The sequence below is a fragment of the Peromyscus leucopus genome, chromosome 11 (assembly GCF_004664715.2).
Source record: "Peromyscus leucopus breed LL Stock chromosome 11, UCI_PerLeu_2.1, whole genome shotgun sequence".
Taxonomy (NCBI): Eukaryota; Metazoa; Chordata; class Mammalia; order Rodentia; family Cricetidae; genus Peromyscus; species Peromyscus leucopus.
The window spans coordinates 608192-630908 of record NC_051072.1 but is presented as its reverse complement, the minus strand read 5'-3'; the positions used below and the strand labels follow the sequence as shown (position 1 = coordinate 630908).

Below are 22717 nucleotides of genomic sequence, written 5' to 3'. Positions count from 1 at the left end.
GAAGGTCTCCTGTCTAAGGATGAGTTTTCTTAGTGCTGGAAGGTGCTTTGCAAGCTCCAAGGGAGAGAAGCAACAAATAGTCCTGCTTAGCTGTTATGACCGTGAACCACAACAATGACCAGTATGGCATGATATCCCTAAAGGTGCCACAGTGCCTCTCACACCTTTGCATTAGCAGCAGCTGTCAAAGGGACTTAGAGGGGACAGGAGATCTACAGAATGCTTGGAGCTGCCTCGATGACTTGTTAGGTCTTAAATCATGGAGGAGAACATACTAATGCCACTAAACCCTCATAATCCCTAACTGTACTCGAAGTACTTCTCCTTAGACCCACACTGGAGTGTCCCTGTCACTGCTCCTCAAAGGTGCTTCTCGCTGCAGCACAGAGAACATTCCAGAAAACTAAAAGTTACAAAGTGCACAGAACTACTGTCTGAGGTGCTGTGACCCAAAACCTGCACCACAATTCCTGCACATGAGGCTCAGAGAATATCTCTGCAGAGGGGGCATATTGATTATGAGAGCCAGAGGTTCAGGAAGTCTGCTGTGAGGTTGTGCCTTCTAGAAAGTGAAGGGAAGCTGCACCCATGATACCCCAACAACATGGCTGCCTGATCAAGCCCTGAACAATGCCAATGGCAGAAGATCCCTGCAGGGGACAGTCTGCTGGGTAAGCATCAAATGTAGGCACCTGAGAACTGCAGAGAGAGGGAGAATTAGTCTTCCCAGGATGAGAGCGCTCACTGTTCATCCAGTAACAAGTGGGCAGTCCTCAAAACATACAGATAGGCAACACTGAGCTATTCATATTTATACAGTTATGCATATATATCTATATATATGTATGTATGTATGTGTATGTGTATAACAGTAATAACTAGGGAAGAATACACCATGTATTCGAATTGGAATCATGGGGGACATGAGAGAAGTTGCAATGAGGAGATAGAGAGGAAAATGACATGCTTTTAATTTAATAATGTTTCAGAGAAAAATTACATTCTTGCTAATTGTGACAATATTGGTGAAACTGAAAGTTATTTCAGGCAGATAAAGGTAAATAACACATGATCTCATCAGTATGTTAAATGTAGTGAATTGTAACTCATGTAAGAGAGATTTTTAAGTCCTGATGCATAGGAGTTGGAGATGTAAGTTTTTTCCATTGACCAGTGACGTCAGGAAGACAACATTTGGGGACTTCCTTGTTGTGGAGTATTAGATTTGCTATGTAAAGATGTGTTGTATTTGTTTACCTTGTCTGCCTAAGGCACCTGATTAGTCTAATAAAAAGCTAAATGGTTAAAAGCTAGGCAGGGAATACAGGTGAGACTTCCAGGCAGAGACAGTAAGTAAGAGGAGGAATCTAGGAGACAGAGACAGAGAGATGTCCAGGGCCAGCCAGACAGACATGGAGGAAGCAGGAAAGCAGGACATACAGAATGAAAGAAAAGTAAAAGCCCTGAGGCAGAATATAAATGGATAGAAATAGGGTAAATTAAGTTATGAGATAGTGGGACAATAATATGCTGAAGGCCAAGCTTTCATAATTAATAAGAAGTCTCAGTGTCAGTATTTGGGAGCTGGTTTGTGTCCCATAGAATAATGCCAGCTACACTTCGTGAAGAATGAATGTTCTGGGACACTGTACTGTGATAGGAGGGAGAAGCCCCCAGTACTGTTGTCCTGAATGCTGGATGTGTGTAAACTTTATGTAGGGTACATTTCAGAAGCCTGGAAGATAATGTTTAAGGAGCTGATCATACTGTTGGATGTTTTTGCTCCTTTCAGTCTTGCTCTTTTGGGGGGCCTGCCAAAGGTCCCAAATAAATCACACACAGGCTTAGTGTTACTTAGGATTTCTCAGCCTAAGCTTAGCGTCACTTTCCTAGCCAGCTTTCCTTAACTTACATTATCCCATCTACCTTTTGCCTCTGGGCTTTCACCTTTCTCTTGCTTCTGTGTGTCTCACGTTCACTCTTCCTCCATGGCTGGCTGTGGGGCTGGCCCCCAGCATTCCTCCTCTCTTTGTTCTCTTGGTCTTTCTCCTTTTTCTGCTTCTGTTTGTTCTCTCTGCCTCTCAGCCCCACATATCTATCCTCTTCCTGCCTTGCCCTTGGCCATATTCAGCTCTTTATTAGACCATCAGATGTTTTAGACAGGCCAGGGAACTCAGCTTTACAGGGTTAAACAAATGAAACATAAAAGAATACAATATATCCTTGCATCATTAAACAAATGTTCCACAGCATAAATGTAACCATCTTAAAATAATATTCCACAACACCATACCATAACTAAGAAAGAGTATCCAAAGCTTAACCAGGAAATTATTACAAAATACCTCATGTACATAAATTACTGATATTTCATGTACTGGTAAAAAGGAAAAATACCCTGTGACTCTTCTCATAAGTCATTCTGGGACTTTACTCAATAAAATATGAAAAAAGAAAATTTTTAAAGAAGTAAATAGCATCAACAGTTGTATTTCTCACCTACTGCACAGAGATGCACAGGTGTCATATCTGCAAAACATGCCTAAGAATATCACAAACATATCAGTTAATACCTGTCAGAGAAAAGACAGCAAGGGAAAATGGCCAAAAGATCAAGTGATGTGTATTCTATGTTAAATCTCAGCAGTGTTGTTAGTCCTGTACTTGCCTGTTTTCTCACATGATCAGATATGTAAATGACATTCAGTCTGTGAGTTCTGCCCCTGCCTGCTCCTTCTCATGTCCCTTGTCACCATCATTTGCACCATCAGTGAATCTGTAGAAATCCTGAAACCAAGATGACGGCCCGAGCTGCTGCATCAGACTCTGTATTTTCATTTCACTTCACATTCATGATTGTGCTTATCAACTGTTGAGAAACTCCTTCTCCCCCACCATTACTTTCTCCTGTAAGAAATGTGTGTGTGTGTGTGTGTGTGTGTGTGTGTGTGTGTATACATATGTGTGTGTATACATATACATATACATATAACATATGGCACTAATTGCATGTTCTGTGGATGTGTTTATTTTACATTTTATCTGTCTTAATTGGATCGTGTCCAACTGGGCTTATAGATTTTTTACCTTGTCTTTCCATTAAGATGGGTCCAATGTGAATCATATGACCACCTCAGACATGTCTGAGGATATTACCACTATGTAGAAACATTTGTAGCTTCTTTCATTCTGGCAAAATGTAGATTTGTATCCAGACACATGATGCCTGTGTTAGGTTTCTATTGCTGTGATGAAGACCATGATAAAAGACATCTTGAGAAGAAAGGTTTATTTTAGACTACAACTTCAGGTAACTGTCCACCCCTGAGGAAGTCAAGCAGGAACTGAGCAAGAACTGGAGCAAAGCACAGAAGAACACTGCTTCCTGACTTGTCCTGCTGCTTTCCTATACCACATAGAAAAGCATCCCACCAATAACGGCTGTGCTATGTCATATCAATCAGTAATTAAGAAAATGCCCATTAGGCTTGGCTACAGGACAGTCTTAGGAAGGCATTTTCTCTTTTATGTTTCTCTCATCTCAAATGACCCTAACTAGTGTCAAATTGACAGAACTGTCCACCCAATGCATCATGGTATTTATATTATCATTAGTGGTTTTAATTAACTAAAAGTGTGATGTCATTCATTGATCTTTGTTTCAGGAAATACTGTCCTTCTGGGATGTGGCCATTGATTTCTCTGCAGAAGAGAGGGAATACCTGGAGCCTGCTCAGTGGAATTTGTACAGGGATGTGATGTTGGAGAATTACAGCAACCTTGTGTTCCTTGGTGAGGCTCTCATCCATAGTGAATTCTTATTTCACCATCAACATGTAGCTTCCTCACTTTGTACGGTATCTCATGGGAGCATTTCAACATCCATTTTCATATCTTTTGTTTTCAGAAAAATTATGGAGAATGCTGTATTAAGAATGATTTCTGTGCTGGAGAGATGTCTGGGTACTTAGCAGCACTGACTGCTCTTCTAGAGGACCAGCGTTCAATTCCCAGCACCCACACATGGCAGCTCACAACTGTCTGTACTTTCAAGATCTTACACACTCACACAGACATATATACATACAAAACACCCATACACTTAAAAAATAAAAATAAATTATTAAAAGAATCATTTCACTGTTTTTCTCTTTTTGTGTTTATCCTTTCTGTGTTGGATGTATGTTTCCTTCACTCTAGTGGGACTGTTAGAAATTCAATGGCATGAAACATGGAGTATACTTTTTTTTTTTTTTTTTTTTTTTTTTTTTTTTTTTTTTTTTTTTTTTTTTTTTTTTTTTTTTATACTGTAGAGTGTCAATCACAGAGATCACTGGCTTGCTCGAGTGATAAGCGTCGTCCCATAACTCAGTTTTAATGTTTTTTTCCTTTAAATGAAACTCAGAATCTGAATGTTGTAAATTCCTTTATGTAGTGTAGTGATTCTGTCAGAAAACATTTAAGGAACTGAATGTCTGCAATCATGTATTTCATCATCTCTTTCCTTATAAGCCATGTACTGGAAGGCGCATGCCAATTCCAAGTAAACACATAAATAATCTTGTTCCTTTTTCTACAAACAGGTCTTGCTGAGTCTAAGCCACACCTGGTGACACTTTTGGAGCAAAGACAAGACTCTTCAGATGTGAAGAGACAAGCAGCAGCCAACGTGCAGCCAGGTGTGTAGGAATGAGGGGTTTGGGGCCAGGGTTGAGGTCCAAATATCCCCCAGAAAGGCAGGCTTTCCCATCACCCTGGAACATGACACTGTGGGAGTCATTCTTTAGGTCTGTCCTTCATGTCTTTGTTGTCGAAGCTCATCTCTCAGAAGTGTTCTGGTGCTTTAAGTCTTTGAAGCTTTGTATTTCCCCAAGAATAATTCACTAGCCGGCTCCTATTGCAGTGCCTTCCAAGATCTATCTCTTTGTTGATTCTCCATTGTAGTGTAAGACTCAGGGAAAGAGAACTCAGTGCTGGTCAGACTGAGAGTCATTTATTTGCAGAGGTTGTGAGCAGACTCATGCCAGAAAGATCTCTACACCAAAGTGAGCGTGATTGGGTTTATAAAGCCTACTGCACAGTTCTGTCTCAGAGAACCAGGAGGGGCAGAAGTCTCAACAGTTTCAGTTCTGGTAATTAGAACAGCTAGGCCATGGGGAGGAGCTGGATAAAACTCAGACAATCTGAGTCCCTTTGGACAGTTCATTTCCCGCTGATGTTAGGGAAGAGTTAAAGCATTAATATATTGTATAAAGGGATTGACTTGGGCCATTAGGTACACTGATTTAACACATGCTGTTTGGTTTTTTTCAGCAGTTTTACCATTAGTTAGGTCAGCAGGGCCCAACCATTCGACCTAGGAAGAGTAAGACATGATGAGCTGCCCGGCCAGCGGGGTGTCAACGGGGCCACCCACCTGTGGGAGAGAATGAAAGGGACGGGGGAGACACGAGAGAAGACAGCAAGACAGTGTTCTGATCAAGCTGCAAATTTTATTCTCCTAAACAAGGCTTATATAGCATGAGAGGGGGCAGGAAGGAGGGAAGGGATGCTCTACGTGCAGGTGAAGGACTACTTGCAAGTTGTGAGGCTGCTATGTGTAATCCTGATGTTCCCAGATACATCAGAGCTAGGGAAATTTTTTCTTTCAGATGTAGTTAGGTTGGCCACTGGTGCTAGCCCTATGGGAAACATTATGGCTAATATTACCCTGTGTGCGTCCAGTTGGATGAAGAAATCTTGTTTCTTTTTTCCATCTGGATCTGTCTTTACTGAGCATCTGTAACCTCTTCTGTCTGTGTGAGCAAAAACCCAAACCTGCCACGCAAGCGCTCTGGTGGGACTCGGGCTGGCAGCTCAAGTGTTCAGGCAGTTGCCAGGAGAAGAGTCTCTGTACTGCAGCCCGCCTAGAGACACAAGACGAGGAAGCCCTGTTCAGCTCCATTTTTGTGTGTTTAGAAACCTTTTCAAGCTTTCTCGGGTCTTGTGTGGATATAGGTACACCACATTGGAATTCCATTTGTTGGCAGAGTTTTTATCCTGGCAGCCACTCTAAAATAACCAAAATGAAGGCTTAATATTAATTATAAGTGCTCAGCCAACAGCTTAGCCTCATTGATAGCTAGTTCTTACATTTTAAATGAACCCGTATTTCTTCTCTACCCTCTGCCATGTGGGGAGACCTTCTTATAATACGACATGTTCATATTGTTTCCCTCTGCAGCTGCTGGCAGCTCCTCTCATCTGCCCTTCTTTCCAGCGTTCTCTCTGCCCGTAAAATCCTGCCTAGCCATTGGCCAATCAGCTTTTTATTAACATAAAAATACATATTCATATTGTACAAAAAGATTGCTCCACATCATAGGCACTGGTCCCAGATGTCTCTGGAAGGTAACTCAGAACGACTGCTTTGGGCGAACTTTCACAGTCCACCTCACATCCTCTTCAGGCCATATTGCTTTCCTTACCTGATGCGGTGGGGTCCACACATGGCACAAGCACCTTAGTTTAAATGAGTGCCATAGTTCATCCTGCTGTGCTGACTGGCCCTGTGGCAGAGCCTCTGTCATATATCATCTACCATTTTGCTGAGGACTCCTTACACAATCAGGCATTGACATCTCAGCTCTGGGATTAGCTTTGTTGAGAGGAGGAAATTCAAAGCCCAGGGATGTCATGGTTGTTTGAACTAGCGTGTAGTTCTGTGGTGATATTTTATTTGTACTCTTAACAAAGGTTGTCTGAAGATCAGAGGGCAGAGGCAGCCTTGAGTTGCTTCTGGCAGGCCCCCATGTCAAATCCCGTTCAGTCCTTTCCTGTCACTGTAGAAGAAACTCCTTCCCAGAGCAATTAAACAACCTAATGCCTATTGTAAAAAAAAAAGAAAAGAAAAACAACACTGCTCTGGGTGATAGAACAGCTATAAAAAAGAGAACAAAAAATTTGGGAGAAACGATAAAGCAACTATTTTGGCAAACTTCTATAAATGAACAAAGACAAAAATTAAAAAGATGAATAAATTATAGACACAGGTGTGGATGTAACAATAATTGCTCCAGAATCTTGGCATCCAAATTGGCCTTTTCAGGAGATAAATGTTTAGCTTTTAAGCATTGGGACATAATCTCAGGTAAAACAGAGCATGAAATGGGTTCAATGTATAGAGCCAGGACAGATGGGAAAATTAAAGCCATATGTAGCTGACATAGCAAAGAATTTATGGGAACATGATTTGTTACAGCAGTGGAATACCCAGATTAACATTCCTCCAATCTCAGGAAAAAAAAAAAAAAAAAAACTAACTTATGTTTCTGGGGGAAGTATTAGAAGGTATAATAAAGAACAGTCACTGACCATTCAGGTTGTACAAGAACACAACAGCTGATGATCTTCCAAAGGCACCAGCAGCCCTACCTTTAAAATGGTCAACAGACAAGCCTGTATGGGTCCAGCAATGGCCTTTAACGTCAGAGAAATTGTAGGACTTCGAATGCTGGCACAGGAGCAGCTAAATGCACAGCATATCGAAGAATCAGCCAGCCCTTGGAATTCTCCTGTATTTGTTATTAAAAAGAAATCTGGAAAATGGAGAATGGTAACACCTCTAAGAGCTGTTAAAAAGGTGATTCAGCCAATGAGCTCTCTACAGTCTTGAATTCCTTTGCCTTCTCTGTTACCTAAAGCATGACCTCTTATTGTTATCAACTTATAAGACTGTTTCTTCACTATACCTTTACAAGAAAAAGACAGGAAAATTTGCCTTCATGGTGCCTACTTATAATTCTCAGCCTGTTAAGAGATATCAATGAGGCTGGAGAGATGGCTCAGAGGTTAAGAGCACTGGCTCTTCTTCCAGAGGTCCTGAGTTCAATTCCCAGCAACCCCATGGTGGCTCACAACCATCTGTAATGAGGTCTGGTGCCCTCTTCTGGCCTGAAGGGACACATGCAAGCAGAACACTGTATACATAATAAATAAATCTTTAAAAAAAAAAAAGAGAGAGATAGGAACTTTCTGCAACAGGGAATATTAAATAGCTCCACCCTGTGCCAATATTTTGTATGACAGCCACTGGAAATGATATATAAGTAATTCCCTAAATCTATAGTTTACCATTACATGGACAACATCTCATAAGCTGATTGAAATGTAGATACTTTAGAAAAATATGTTTGAAGAAGTAAAGATAAATTTTGCCTTTTTGGGACAAATTGCTCCTGAAAAAATAGAAAAGTGAGATTCCATTAATTAGTTAGGATATAAAATAGATCTCCAAAAAGTTAGACCCCAAAAGGTGCAAATTAGGAGAGATCCATTATGGACTTTTAATGACTTTCAAAGATTGCCTAGGAGACATTTCCCAATCTACAGCCCACTATTGGGGTAAAAATTCATGAACTGAGTAATTTGTTCAAAACCTTAGATGGTGACAAGGACTTAAATAGTCCAAGAGAAATACCAGCTAAAGATGAGAGAGAATTGGCTTTGGTAGAAAAGAAATTACAGGATGCACATTTGGATCTTTGGATCCAGAGCTTGATTGAATTCTGGCTGTTTTACCATCTACACATTCTCCTGCAGGAATTTTAATGCAGACTGAAGATACTAGAATGGATATTTCCACCACATGAACAGAATAAGAAATCAAGGACATATGGGGAAAAGATTTCTGATTTGATTTTAAAAGAAAAAATAAAACTTTGTCAATTAGACCTAGCAGAAATTGTAGTACCTTTAGCTATAGATAAAATTGACAAATTATGGGCAGAAAGTGAACCTTGACAGAGAGCTGAATTTATCCCTGATGAGTCAGAATTAACTTCATTATTTATTCAGTTATAAGAAATAGTCAGAAATGGGAATCATCCCTCATATATAACACACATCTGATCCCTTATGGGTCTGCCAGGTCATCAAACACAATGTAATGATGAAATAGATTAACTGTTGATAGGAAATGTGCTGGAAGCCTCGTCAGTGTAAGGTTCCCTTCAGTGTCCTCAGCTATCACTTCAAAAAACCTGGAGTGCCATGAAATTACAATGCCTTTCCATTGTTTGACACATTTAGAATGTGGTGCAGAATTCTCTCAGCAAGAGGGAATCCACCCTGTTTTGTGGAACGTGTGATTCATCTTCCCTCCAGATAAAAATAGGATTTCCTGGTCTGGCTAACAGACCATAGGGAGACAGGAGCAGCAGACACTGACAAGTCCTATTCCCCATGTGTCACAGTTCAGGGAAGGCCAGCTCCCAAGAACTGCTCCCTAAGACCTCTGAGTAGGAAGGGCTTAGGGAAAATTCTTACCTATCTGAGGACTAAACTTTTTCTATCTCAAGGGAATATAAGGAAACACACATACTTTCTGATGGTATCTTTCTCTTTTACTTTACCTAAAAAGTGTTCTCTGACTCTGTCTCCACACAGCTACATATCTGTATACTTCCATATTCTATGCATACAACTACATATCTTTCTTTACATACATATAGCCATACATCTCTATACACAGTTACATCTATTTTCACATGACCGCACATCTTTCTTTTACATACATTTCTCTTCTACATCTCCTTTTTATACAATTTCCTCTTCCTTGCCTCCACACGGTTACAAATCTCCACACAGCCATAGCTGTGCATCTCATTTACATAGCTCTCTCACCATCTAACACTTTACACAGTTCCTTCACACTCATGCAGCTCTTTACACAGTCCTTCACACTCATGCAGCTCTTTACACAGTTCCTGTGAGTAGCAGCAGCACTTTCACACACCTTTCTCACACACTCACTTCTCACCCCCCCACACACTTCTTCTACATCATTCACTCTTGGCTCACTCTCCTTCATTCATTCTTTCACATTTCGCTCACCTTCTCCAATGCTGCTTCTTCTTTGTCTCTCACTCAGCACACACACACACACACTTCACTCATATTCTGCATGACTTCCTCCTCTACATTGCTGCTGCCACCCTCACAGCCAAACTCTGGACAGTTCTATGTTACCTTTTCAAGGTCCGACCCATTCTCATAACACATGATAAGTCACACAGTTTTTGTCAGGCTATGAAGGTCATGTTGACTGGCCAGTGATGCTCAGCCAAGCATGTAACTCTTTGCCAGACGGAGAACGACATTGAAATTCAGGACTTAACAAAAATAGTATTTGGCTGAATCTTGAGTGGTACAGGTACATGCAGAAAGAGAATTACTGCAGGGAGTTATGTCTACCAAAGCTGCTTCAATTCTGACCTTGATTCATCAACAAACAACACCTGGGATCAAGGTCAGCTTAGTCTATTTTGAATTTGTTCTGAAGTCTAAAATTAGCTGTATTTGTGACTGAGAATACCGTTACTTTCCTGAGTCAGTAAAGAAAAGTATTCTGGTATTATTTCTGTTCATCAGAATTACTCAGCTTAAACAGAAACGATCTTCCTGATCATTCACATCTGTAAGTGTGCCCCCAAATGGAATATTTTCATGAGATAAACACACAAGCAGTGGGAAAACACCCATAAGCACTTCTTAGGGAAGAAATGTAGTGGCACTTGAGAGAAATTACAGACAGAAAACAACTAGTTTCCACAGCCAGTGACCCCAAGGCCTTGCCTAGTGGTGCTGCCCATCAGGTGGAGGAAGTGGATCGAAAATACTGCTTGTCACCTTCTGTGTATTCCTATGGTCCTTGCACCCACACATCCTTAACCTGTGTTGAAACTAGAATGCCATTAATTCCAGTAGGTCTGTGTCCCATCTGAAGGTAAACATGCTAACCTATCCTAGTTGTGTTCTGCCATGCAAGTGTAGTGTAGATTCAACTCTTTCTACTCAAGCATTCAATTTCAATAACCAGTTTTCTATGTTTTTTTTTTCTTTTGTTGTTGTTCTGTTTTGTTTTCTTTTGTTTTTCAAGACAAGGTTTGTCTGTGTAGCCCTGACTGTCCTGGAATTGGTTTTGTGAACTAGGCTAGCACCAAGCTCAAAAAGATCTTTCTGCCTTTGCTCCTGAGTGCTGGGATTAAAGGTGTGCTAATATCACCACTCCTGGCCCAATAACCAGTTACTTTAAGTTCACCTGATTTTCATGTTATCCTATGTTAATGAAAAAAGAAGTTTGTTCAGTTGCCTGCTTTAGGTTTAACTTTGATGACATGTATGGAGGACTGGATAATGGAAGGTAGAAATTTTTCTCTCCCTCTAATATTATGTCTATAAATGAATTATATTTGTATTTAGCATGAATATAAGCATACCTTTGGGCACACTATGTATTTTTCATCATTCATTAGGTGATTCATTAACTATTATGCCTTAATTACCTTTGTTCTAACAGTTTACAACAAAAATGACTTATCAGATTAGTACTTAATAAATGAAAGTACTTTATCTGTTAAAATTTTTACACTCTAAAATTACAATTGTTGAACTTAAAACCTTTTATAACCAAACAAAATTTAAATATAAATACAGTCCATGGAGGAATTGAGAACTTCAGCCTCCTGATCCCTTTATAGTGTACTTTATAAAATCTAAATCAGTCCTGCACTCATATTATTCAATAGCTTGTATCATCGTAGAGAATACCATAATGGAGAGCTCAGTGCCAGGCATGAGCGGTTTGAAGAGGAATAGACATGGAGTTTCCAGACCCACTAACACAGCCTCAGAAAGGACGTTGGCACTGCCCATGGAGGACAGGCAGGAGGACAGAGGAACCCCACAGCGTCCAGTAGCCTTGAATCCACAGTGAGCTCAGAGAGTGGCTGAGTCTCTGTTCCACAAGGAGGGTCAGGAAAGGTGACAAAGTGTAAGGTCCAGAACAACATCAGAGAGAGCACAGATGGAGTGGACGATACAATCACTCCTTCAGCATCCACAGAAATGACATAAGGTGTGGATTTAACTGAATTTTATCCCTTACTTCTTCAGTCAACATCTTTACTCTTAGAAGGAGACCCAGGGAAGGAGCCCTGTCAGCTGTTTTACCAGAATATGGACCAGACAAAAATACCCAAACTTGCCCCGTTGAAGGACAAAGTTGGGTTTTGTGTCAGGAAGTACATTGAGCATTCCAGCACTTTCTAACCCTTGTTTGATTGGGTTTATAAAGCCAAACCCACAGTTTCATCAAACCAGATGCAGGCCAATGGCTTAAAAATCCAAAACTTTTAGTTCTACTGATTCAATTTGTTTCTTGTTGTAAAACAGTGTCTCTTCCAGACCTGCCCATGAGGCTGCCTGAGAACATTTTCCCAGCAGGATTGTTTAGCTGGGGCAGCAGTTGGGTAAAACTCAGGAAAAATAGAGTCACTGTGACAGTTCAATAATAGACTATACACATCTGTAAAATTGCACACATTTCTGAATACCTAAGTGTGAACCCAATGTAAGAAACTAACTTCACACATGAATTTATTTCATGTTACTTACAGTCCTGTTGAGGAAAGTGACCCCTTCTGAGTTCTTTGTATTTGATGAAGATATCTTCTAAAGAATTTCTTTATCAGACACTCAGAAATAAGGATTTAAAATGCATGCCCTTTGTGCATATATACTCAAAGATTAAAACTGTCTATAACTAGGAGTATGCATTTAATAGCTCACCACTAAGTATTGATAGCTTCAAAGTCCAGCTCTGAAGACTATCTTCACAGTTCAGATCAGGATGCTACAGGAAGTGAAGGAAGCCTAAGATATCTGGGAGTGAACGGATCAGCTCTCACACATTTTCCTCTTAATATATCTCTTTATTGTTCTGCCATTCTGCAAAGTTTCCAGCTTATCTACCTTTACAATCAGCAATTCTTTGGCTCTAGCAGGGAACAAGGCTAGAATTTTTCAGGGACATAAAAACAGATAAGAGCTGCACAAGGCAGTAACTGTCAGGCTTATGACTCCAGTGGGGAGTGGCTGATAGAAGCCTTGGTGAACTGTCAGTGGGGTCAAATAAGAGGGAGACAGACCTTAAATCAAATAGGGAAATCTAAGAAGGGAAGAGAGGGACTTGTGTGCTATACTATTTTCCTAAGTGTGGCTAGATAGTAAGCTAGAAGTTCTATAATCTGTAAGACATGTCAGGAGCTGTTCTTCTTCTAGCACCACTTCCTCCTCAGCTTTGGAGGAAGTAGGTAACCCATAGCAACCTGTGTAAACAGCAGGGGGAAGCCTGAGACATTTGGTCCTTGTTAGAATATTTGCCAATTCTTAGCTGGCTTTAAAGAACCTTTCAGTTCTAAAGATTACACCTTTTAACCTAAGTGGTTAGAGCAAGGAGAGGAGTTTTGCTTATTTTGTACAAAATCCAGACCCTGACACCTCCTAGCCCCTCTGGTCATTTGCTGCATAAATCCCAGTGGTGCCTGTGGGAAAATTATCTTTCTCTGGGAATGAGCAAATGGTTAATTACTTTTTCCTCTTATCTCTCTGGAAAAAACACAAGCAGTAAATCTCCTAAGCTAAAATCTTGCATCGGTAAACCAAGGTGAAAGTAAATACAAAGAGTTAAAGACATGTTTATCGTTAGTGCAAGGTTAGCCGAGCACTTCCTGTTATTGGTGGGGCAAGTTGAGATGAGGGCACTCTGCTGTTCATCTTATCTTTAAGGCTATGGATCAACAAGCTCAGATATGCTGTCCTTGAGTCTGTCTTGTGAAGGCTTCAATTATAATCTATTTGCATAGACACTTTTTCAGTCCAACTGTCCTGCCAATAAAGATATTTGCAGAAAGACAGACTTCTAAGTTTATATTGGGGAAGGGAACAAAGATCTGGTTGTAAGAACAAAGGTTTTGACTGTGTGACTTCCCACACAATGTGGCGGGGCATCCAGTATACCAGCAAGAAATAATTATGCCCAACAAATGATTAGTACACTGCTAACATTTTGGTATAAATTCCAAAGCTGTAATAGGAGAGAAAGAGCTATGGCTTCACACAAGAAATCTACAGCAAGAGACAACCAATTTATTCAAAAGGCAGTATTTCCAAATGCCTTGCATGTTTGTTTATCCTCCGTCAGAATATTTATATTTCTGGTGAGATGACCTTTTATATAACAGCTATAATCCTGTGGCCTGCAGCAACTAAGCTTTCAAAATTTTGTGGATTCAAAATGTGTTTACTTTCTTTGCCATTTGATATTCTTTGGTATTATTTTGGAGGTGAATATAAACTATAACCATTTCTTATACATTCCTGTATATTTCAGTTGATGGATACAACACATTGATAAAGTAAATAAGGACAGTGTACGATTACAAAATAGGAGCTCTGCTTTTTGAATTTTTACTTCATGAGTAAACAGAAGTCTCCTGTTTTCATTCATTGTTCTTTGTCTCTCTATTTAGTGCTCAATAGCTGCTTAGTCTTGTCAGTAAATAAATCTTAGAAATAACAATTGCCCAGGCATGGTGGCCTACTCTATTAATCCCAGCAATTGGGAGGCAGAGGTAGATGGATCTCTGACTTTGAAGCCAGCCTGATGCAGATAATGTTTTCCAAGACATCAAGAGCTTCATAGAGAATGCCTGTCTTTAAAAAGCAAAAGCAAACAAAAAGGGAAATCAGTACATTTGTCATCTATTCACTGATAAATATGTTGTCTTAGCAAAATGTCTTTAATGAACAGGTGAAGCTAAAGTTGTTGGCTTTTTTTCTTTTATCGTGACTTGGTATGTTTCAGGTATAAATATTTTGCCATCAAAATAAAACCTAAAATACTGTCCTGAATTTTTTAGCTATATTATTTACTCTTATTATGGGCCATCTTCTTCTTGGGCAGCATATCTTTTGTGCCTTCCAGCATAAAACTCTATGTAGAAGATAAAAATTTTGTATTTTAACGGTGGCTCAATTTTACACAATCACAATTAACTTTTTCTTTTCCAGGCTTGCCTACTTTATAATTTCATGAGTGCCCTACATATAATATCTCTATTGTTTAATATGCTTATTTCTGTTAGTAAAATGCTCTTACTACTTACTTAGCTATTACATTTTGAATAATATGCCATTATGTCTGTTGTATTTGGTTGTGCCCTATTCTAGTATAAGTATAGAGTATTTCTGCCTCCAATTCTTTGTCATTTATGCTCAATGCCTATACTTTTTAAAATATACTATAGTTTCTCATGCTTCAATATGTATAAGTAAATGCTTCCTTTTAATAAGATGAACATTCTAATTATGAAGAATATTTCCTATCTCTTGTTTATATCTCAATGTTTGCTCAACAGGAACAACACCCAATGATGATAACGTTTACAGCAAGGCCATTGATTGTAACTCCCTATATAATCAGCACCAGAGAATTCATACAAGGGAAAAATCCTACAAGTGTGAAGAGTGTGGCAAATCATTTCACTATCCTTCAAAGCTGAAGCAACATCAAAGAATTCATTCTGGAGAGAAACCCTACAAGTGTGAAGAGTGTGGCAAATCATTTCACTATCCTTCAAAGATGAAGCAACATCAAAGAATTCATTCTGGAGAGAAACCCTACAAGTGTGGAGAATGTGGCAAATCATTTCACTATCCTTCAATTCTGAAGCAACATCAAAGAATTCATTCTGGAGAGAAACCCTACAAGTGTGAAGAGTGTGGCAAAGCTTTTCATGTTCCTTCAGTCCTTCGGGAACATCAACGAATTCATAGTGGAGAGAAACCCTACAAATGTGAAGAGTGTGGCAAATGTTTTTCTTCATCTTCATGCCTTAGACGACATCAAACAATTCACTCTGAAGACTCCCTCTACAAGTGTGAAGAGTGTGGCAGATGTTTTTGCTCATCTTCGTCCCTTAGACAACATCAAACATTCCATTCTGAAGACTATCCCTATAAGTGTGTAGAATGTGGCAAAAGGTTTTCCTGTTCTGCAAGCCTTCAGGAACATCAGACAGTTCACACTGGAGAGAAACCACACAAGTGTGAAGAATGTCACAAAGCGTTTCATTATCACTCATCCCTTAGGAGACACAAGAGAGTTCATACTGGAGAGAAGAACTCCTTCCAGTGTGAAGAGTGTGGCAAATGTTTTTCCTCATTTTCATACCTTAGACAACATAAAGCAGTTCACTCCAAAGACAATCCCTGCAAGGGTGAAGAGTGTGGCAAAAGTTTTTCCCATTCTGCAAAGCTTCAGAAACATAGTACAATTCATAGTGCAGAGAGACTATACAAGTGTGAAGAATGTCACAAAGCCTTTCGTTATCATTCAGGCCTTGAGAACCACAAGGCAGTTCATATTCAAGAGAAACTCCACACGAGTGAACTGAGTGGAAAAGAATTAACTAAGACTGCTTTCCTCATTGAGGACAAGGCAGCTCATATTGCAGAGAAAGCCTACAAGTGTGAAGAGTGTGAAAAGTGTTTTTCCTCACCTTTAGCCCTTAGACGACATCAAACAATCCATTCTGAAAACAATCCCTACACGTGTGCAGAGTGTGGCAAAAGGTTTTTCAGCTCTGCACGCCTTCAACAACATCAGACGGTTCATACTGGAGAGAAACCATACAAGTGTGAGGAGTGTGGCAAGTGTTTTGGCTCAACTTCATCCCTTAGACGACATCAAGAAATTCATGCTGACAACAATCCCAACAAGTGTGAAGTGTGTGGCAAATGGTTTTCCTCTGTTACAAACCTTCAAGAACATCAGACAATTCATACTGGGGAGAAATCATGCAGGTGTGAAGAGTGTGGCAAATGTTTTTACTTATCTTCATCCCTTCGACGACATCGAGCAATTCATTCTAAAGATAATCCCTACATGTGTACAGAATGTGACAAAGGGTTTTCCCGTTTATCATACCTTCAAGAACATCAGAAAACTCATACTGGGGAGAAAGCATTCAAGTGTGAAGAGTGTGACAAATGTTTTTACTTTTCTTCATCTCTTCGGCGACATCAATTAATTCACTGTAAAGACAATCCTTACAAGTGTGAAGAGTGTGGCAGATGTTTTTCTTCATCTTTATCCCTTAGAGGACATCAAACAATCCATTCTGAACATAATCCTTATACATGTGTACAATGTGGCAAACGATATTCCTGTTCTAGGAGTCTACAGGAACATCAAACAATTCATACTGGAGAGAAACCATATAAGTGTGAAGAATGTGGCAAAGCCTTTCATTATCACTCATCCCTTAGGAAACACAAGAGAGTTCATACTGGAGTGAAACCCTACCAGTGTGAAGAATGTCACAAAACCTTTTGTTATGACTCATCCCTTTGGAAACACAAGGGAATTCATACTGGAGAGAAACCCTACCAGTGTGAAGAATGTCACAAAACCTTTTGTTATGACTCATCCCTTTGGAAACACAAGGGAATTCACACTGGAGAGAAACCCTACAAGTGTGAAGAATGTCACAAAGCTTTTCATTATCACTCATCCCTTGGGGAACACAAGAAAGTCCATACTGGAGAGAAACCGTACCAGTGTGAAGAGTGTGACAGATGTTTTTCCTCATCTTCAGCACTTAATCGACATAAAAAAAAGAAAATTCCTTCTGAAGACAATCCCTAAAAGTGTGGAGATTGTGGCAGAGACTTTGCTAATCTTTATATCCTTATTCAACACATCATATCGTTCATATGGGAGAGAAATCCTACAAATGTCTTAAATAGTTTACTTGTTCAATCCTTAAAACACATCATATGATTCATTCTAACTATGAATGTGAAATGTGATAAAATCTTTGGTACCAATACAGATCTTTTTTATTATTAATTTTTTTTACATTCACACCACAGTTATGCTTCCTCTTCTCCCATTCCCTCCCCCGCCTCCTTTTCTACCCCACATCCACTCCTCAGAAAGGGAAAGGCCTCCCTTGGAGTCAACAAAGCATGGCATATCAAGTTGAGGCAGGACTAAGGCCCCCCCCCCCCCACCCTGCATCAAGACCGAGAGAGGTAGCTCATTGTAGGGAGTAGATTCCAAAAAGCCAGCTCACGTGCCAGGGACAGATCCTGGTCCCACAGCTAGGGGCCCCACAGACAGACCAAGCTACACAACTGTCAGCCATTTGCAACGGGCCTAGGTCGGTCCCATCCAGGCTCCCTAGCTCTGCGTCCAGAGTCCATGAGCTCCTACTAGCTCTGATCATCTGTTTCTGTGGTTTCCCCTTCCTAATCTTGACCTTCTCCCTCTTGGTTGTTATAATCCCTCTTCCTTCTCTTCAGCGGGACTCCAGGAGCTCAGCCCAGTGCTTAGCTGTGGATCTCTGCATTTGTTTCCATCAGTTACTGGCTGAAGGTTTTCTGATGACAATTAGGGTAGTCACCCATCTGATTACAGGAGAAGACCAGATTGGGCACCCTCTCCACTATTGCTAGGAGTCTTAGCTGGGATCATCCTTAAGGATTTTCCCCATCATCAGGTTTTTCCCCTAGCCCCATAATGGCCCCCTGTATCAAGATCTTGTTTCTCTCCCTCTCTGTCCCTCCTCCAACTCAGCCATCCTGAATACCCATGTTCCCCTCCACCATCCCCTTCCCTCTATCTTCCCACCCCCAGTGTACCCAGGAGATCTCATCTATTTACTCTTCCCAGAGTGGTCCTTGCATTCGTCTTACAGTTCTTGTTACCTAGTTTCTTTAGGGCTGTGGATTGTAGCTGGATGTCCTTTGCTTTACATCGACTATTCACTTATTAGTGAGTGCATACAGTGTTTGTACTCACTAATAACCTGGGTTACCTCACTCAGGGTGATTTTTTTTTTTCTAATTACATCCATATGCCTGCAAATTTCATGAGGTCATTGTTTTTTTTACTGTTGAGTGATACTCCATTGTATAAATGTACAACCTTTATCCTTTCTTTGGTTATGGTGCATCTAAGTTGTGTCCTTATTGGTAAATTTTTACTGTTGAGTGATACTCCATTGTATAAATGTACAACCTTTATCCTTTCTTTGGTTATGGTGCATCTAAGTTGTGTCCTTATTGGTAAAATAAAGACCTACTTAAAACAACATAAAGGCTCTTGCATTCTAAGGCCTCAGCAGCAAGGTTAGAGCAGTGGCTGCAGAGGCGCAGTCATCAGCTGAAGCAGCAGTAGTTTCAGATGCAGCTGCTGTGCCTCAGATAAACCACAGTGCACGTAGAGCAATAATGGCAGGGAAGTTAGAGAGCAACCAATCATTTCCTGATTGGATTTAAAGCCCATTCCACAAATTATAACTGATGTGATATTCAGTTGGTGATGTACTTGTGCCTGGCTAGGTGATAAGCCCTAGGGAGAGTTTAATGCTGTTATTCTAACAAGTAGATAGTAATTAAATGAACCCAAGTCCTTTTTTTTTGTTTGTTTGTTTTTTGTTTTCCCGAGACAAGGTTTCTCTGTGTAGCTTTGCACCTTTCCTGGAACTCACTCTGTAGCCCAGGCTGGCCTTGAACTCACAGAGATCCACTTGGATCTGCCTCCCAAGTGCTGGGATTAAAGGTGTGCACCGCCACCGCCTGGCCCAAGTCCTCATTTTTATACCCACAGAGTCAGGCACCTCAACACACACCAGAAAATATTAATTTTGTGGTAGATGGAGAATAATACACGAATGCAAATTGGTCGGCATGTAGAGTATATTAGCCTGTGGAGGGCATAATCAAATAGTGACATGTGTATCACATGTTGTAAGGGAGGTCCCTTACACACATGTAAAGCCAAGGTTAGGGATAAGAGGTATAAGCATTGCCAGACCCAGATATAGTGGATATCTTCAATGAAACAATAGGGATGTTGAAACATCTCTACAAGAGTGAAACATTGCTAGAAATGTCAGTAGCATTTCATGCTTGACCATACTATGGCTATTACTATGTGGAGAACACTTACACAGGCTAAACCCCCCATACAATAAGCATTTATATTGTAAGGCCTCACTATGTCTCACAGAGTGGAGGAGCTCTTGGCAATTGATAGCTCCTGAAGGGAGACAGTTAATCTGAGAGTCTTCCAGGTTCTAGTCAAATGTCCTACACCCCTACAAATAGAGGGAGCACTAAGTGGGATAAAGAAATAACAAAATGCCCACCAAGTTGAGAGAGTAAAGTGCTTTTAAGGATAAGTAATAGATAAAGGAATGTGGAGATTTAAATAAAACATTCAATATACATTACATTCTCCCAAAATAAATAATTTTAAACCTCGTTGGTTTTGGATATGTCCAAACTTGACCTGTTTTAGCAGTGATTACAGCACATGAATCTGGTTGTCATAAAGTTTACAGAGGGTCAGCTTCCTACTGGGAAGGCATCATGAGGGATCAAGTGAGTGACTCCCAGAAAGGATCAGATGCTGAGGACTGAGGAGCCCTGTATCAGTGTAACCTCAGATAAGAGACAGGGATGGCTTTGCAGAGATGAGGTGAGATCAGACTCACCTTGTATGTTCTATTTGACTTTGCCATGAGTACAATAGAGGAACAATGAATAGTAGTCTCCCCACCCTCCTTTACCTCCCTCCTACATCCATAGTGAGCACAGCTGGTTTTGATTCTGGTTATCCATCATTACTAAAGTTAGGAAAGGAGTGTAGCATTTAAATTACCTTGGGTGAAAAGTTAAAACACAACATCCCTTCTATCATTGAGTTTTATTAAAAGTTTGTTAGCATGTAAATGTCATATGCACATTAGAGAAAACAAATGAATAAACCTCTAGATTACTTGGCAAAGAGTGTCTATACCTCTGGCTTTAATTTCCATCACAGTTAACAATAAAGAAAGGTTGCTGTGTGGGAAGGCATTGTTTTTTAAAATGTCTAAGATGTGGTCAGCAATATAACTTGAACAAAGGTCAGGTTTGCTATGTGTATGTGACTCCATGTTTTCTTCCTTCTTAGAGTCTCTGTAGACCTAGTTATTAATTTCCTCAGAACACAAGAGGGCTATTTCCTTATGAATGGAAATGATCTTAATGAATATAAATTTCTCCCTCAAGAGAATGAATTTTTAAAGCTACAGTTTGTGGGGAAAGCTTCTCAAGGGCCCAGCTTATGTGAAAACTATGGCAGACACACACTCAGGAAGGAGTAAATAGTTTACCAGAGACTCCCAAGCTCAGGAGTAAATAATATAGCAAAGGCTCACACTATCAAGAGGATATAGTATAGCAGGGACAGATACACTCAGGAGTAAATAGAATAACAGAGACCCACACCCTCAAAAGCAAATACTATAGCAGAAACATATACTCTCAGGACTAAATCGTATAGCAGAGACTCATAATCTCAACTGGTGTTTCTCATTTCTCTCTTTAATTTTAAACCCCATTATTTTGAAAGTGAAAAAAAATCGCATGTGAAAATTAACAGGACTGGAAACTGCAGTGTTGTGGAATATTATTTTAACTAGGCGAAGATGCATTACATTTGTTTATGCTGTGGAACATTAACTGTGAAAGGTGTTACATTAGTTTCTGCTGCCTTTGTTAACAGTGTTGCATTTGTTTCACCTTGCCTGCCTAAGGCACCTGATTGGTCTCATAAAAAGTAGAATGGCCAATAGCTAGGCAGGAGAGGAATAGGTGGGGCTCTCAGGCAGAGAGAATAGATGGGAACAGAAACCTAGGATGGAGGAAAAGGAGACCAGGATGAGGGAGAGAGACACACACCAGGGCCAGAAGCCAGGCAGGCTCCAGACAGTCCTGGAGACAGCAGAAAAGTAAGATAGACAAAAAGAAAAGAAGTAAAGAGCCTTGAGGCAGAACATAGATGAAGAGCTAGCGAGAAAATGAGACTGAACTAAGGCCGAGCATTCATAACTATTAAATGTCTGTGTCTTGATTTGGGAGCTGTTTGGTGGCCCAAGAGAAAGCCTATTGCACTACACTGGTCACGAACTTCTGTACAGTTAGAACACACATTCAGAACAGAATCAGGCATTTACACTGGACTTGGCATTGTCTACACTGAATATATTTTATGCACTTATACACCATGAAAACTAAAATCCATGACAGAGTGTGGGAGCCCATTCTGGGATTGGTTCCTCGTGGCTTTACCCAGCAGGTCCGAATAGAGGATGATCAGGACCACGGGCCTGAGTGCAGGTGTCTGAGATGGTTTGCACTTGGCTGTGCTGGGGGAGGAGGTCTTTTGCTCCACCCTTTGGTGTCTCTATAAAAAACCTGGGGCATAGACAGTCAGGGCCTGTTGGAATAGGTTCCAGGCCCTCTCGAGGCTATCCTTTATTTTCTATCTGTTTATCTCCGCAAGATTCTCCTCTATAAATCCTTCTATCTAATATTTCTTGCTACTCGCACTCAAGAAAACTCTGGGAAGCCGGGCGGTGGTGGCGCACGCCTTTAATCCCAGCACTTGGAAGGCAGAGCCAGGCGATCTCTGTGAGTCGAGGCAGCCTGGCTACCAAGTGAGCTCCAGGAAAGCGCAAAGCTACACAGAGAAACCTGTCTCGAAAAAAAAAAAAAAAAAAAAAAAAGAAAAAAAAGAAAACTCTGGGAAGCTGTGGGGTTGGTGGGTAAACGCCCCACACCAGGGTTGGAACCTGAAAATCAGTTATGTCCTCTTTCACAACCCATGTTCATTACTTGCTTTGAATCGTTACTCATCCACTAATACTTAAACCTTTATTCTCTCTTCTACTTTACCTAGTGTACTCAAATAGATATTTCTTCACATGTGTACATATATTGCTGTGTATATTAAATATATGAGAGAGAACATGCAGTTTATTTCTTTGAGTACCTCAAC

At 40.3% G+C, this 22717-nt stretch overlaps 1 protein-coding gene across 1 annotated transcript in view; it reads left to right on the top strand.

The window, feature by feature from the left end:
- Nucleotides 1-17716, top strand: part of LOC114685533 (zinc finger protein 58-like) — a 57188-nt gene extending 39472 nt beyond the window's left edge. The window contains exons 3-5 of the mRNA XM_037209361.1: nt 3666-3792; nt 4584-4679; nt 15240-17716. Of these exons, the coding sequence (XP_037065256.1) occupies nt 3666-3792; nt 4584-4679; nt 15240-17530 (2514 nt within the window). The 3' untranslated portion in view covers nt 17531-17716. The remainder of the gene's footprint in view (nt 1-3665; nt 3793-4583; nt 4680-15239) is intronic.
- The last annotated feature ends 5001 nt before the right edge of the window (nt 17717-22717 follow it).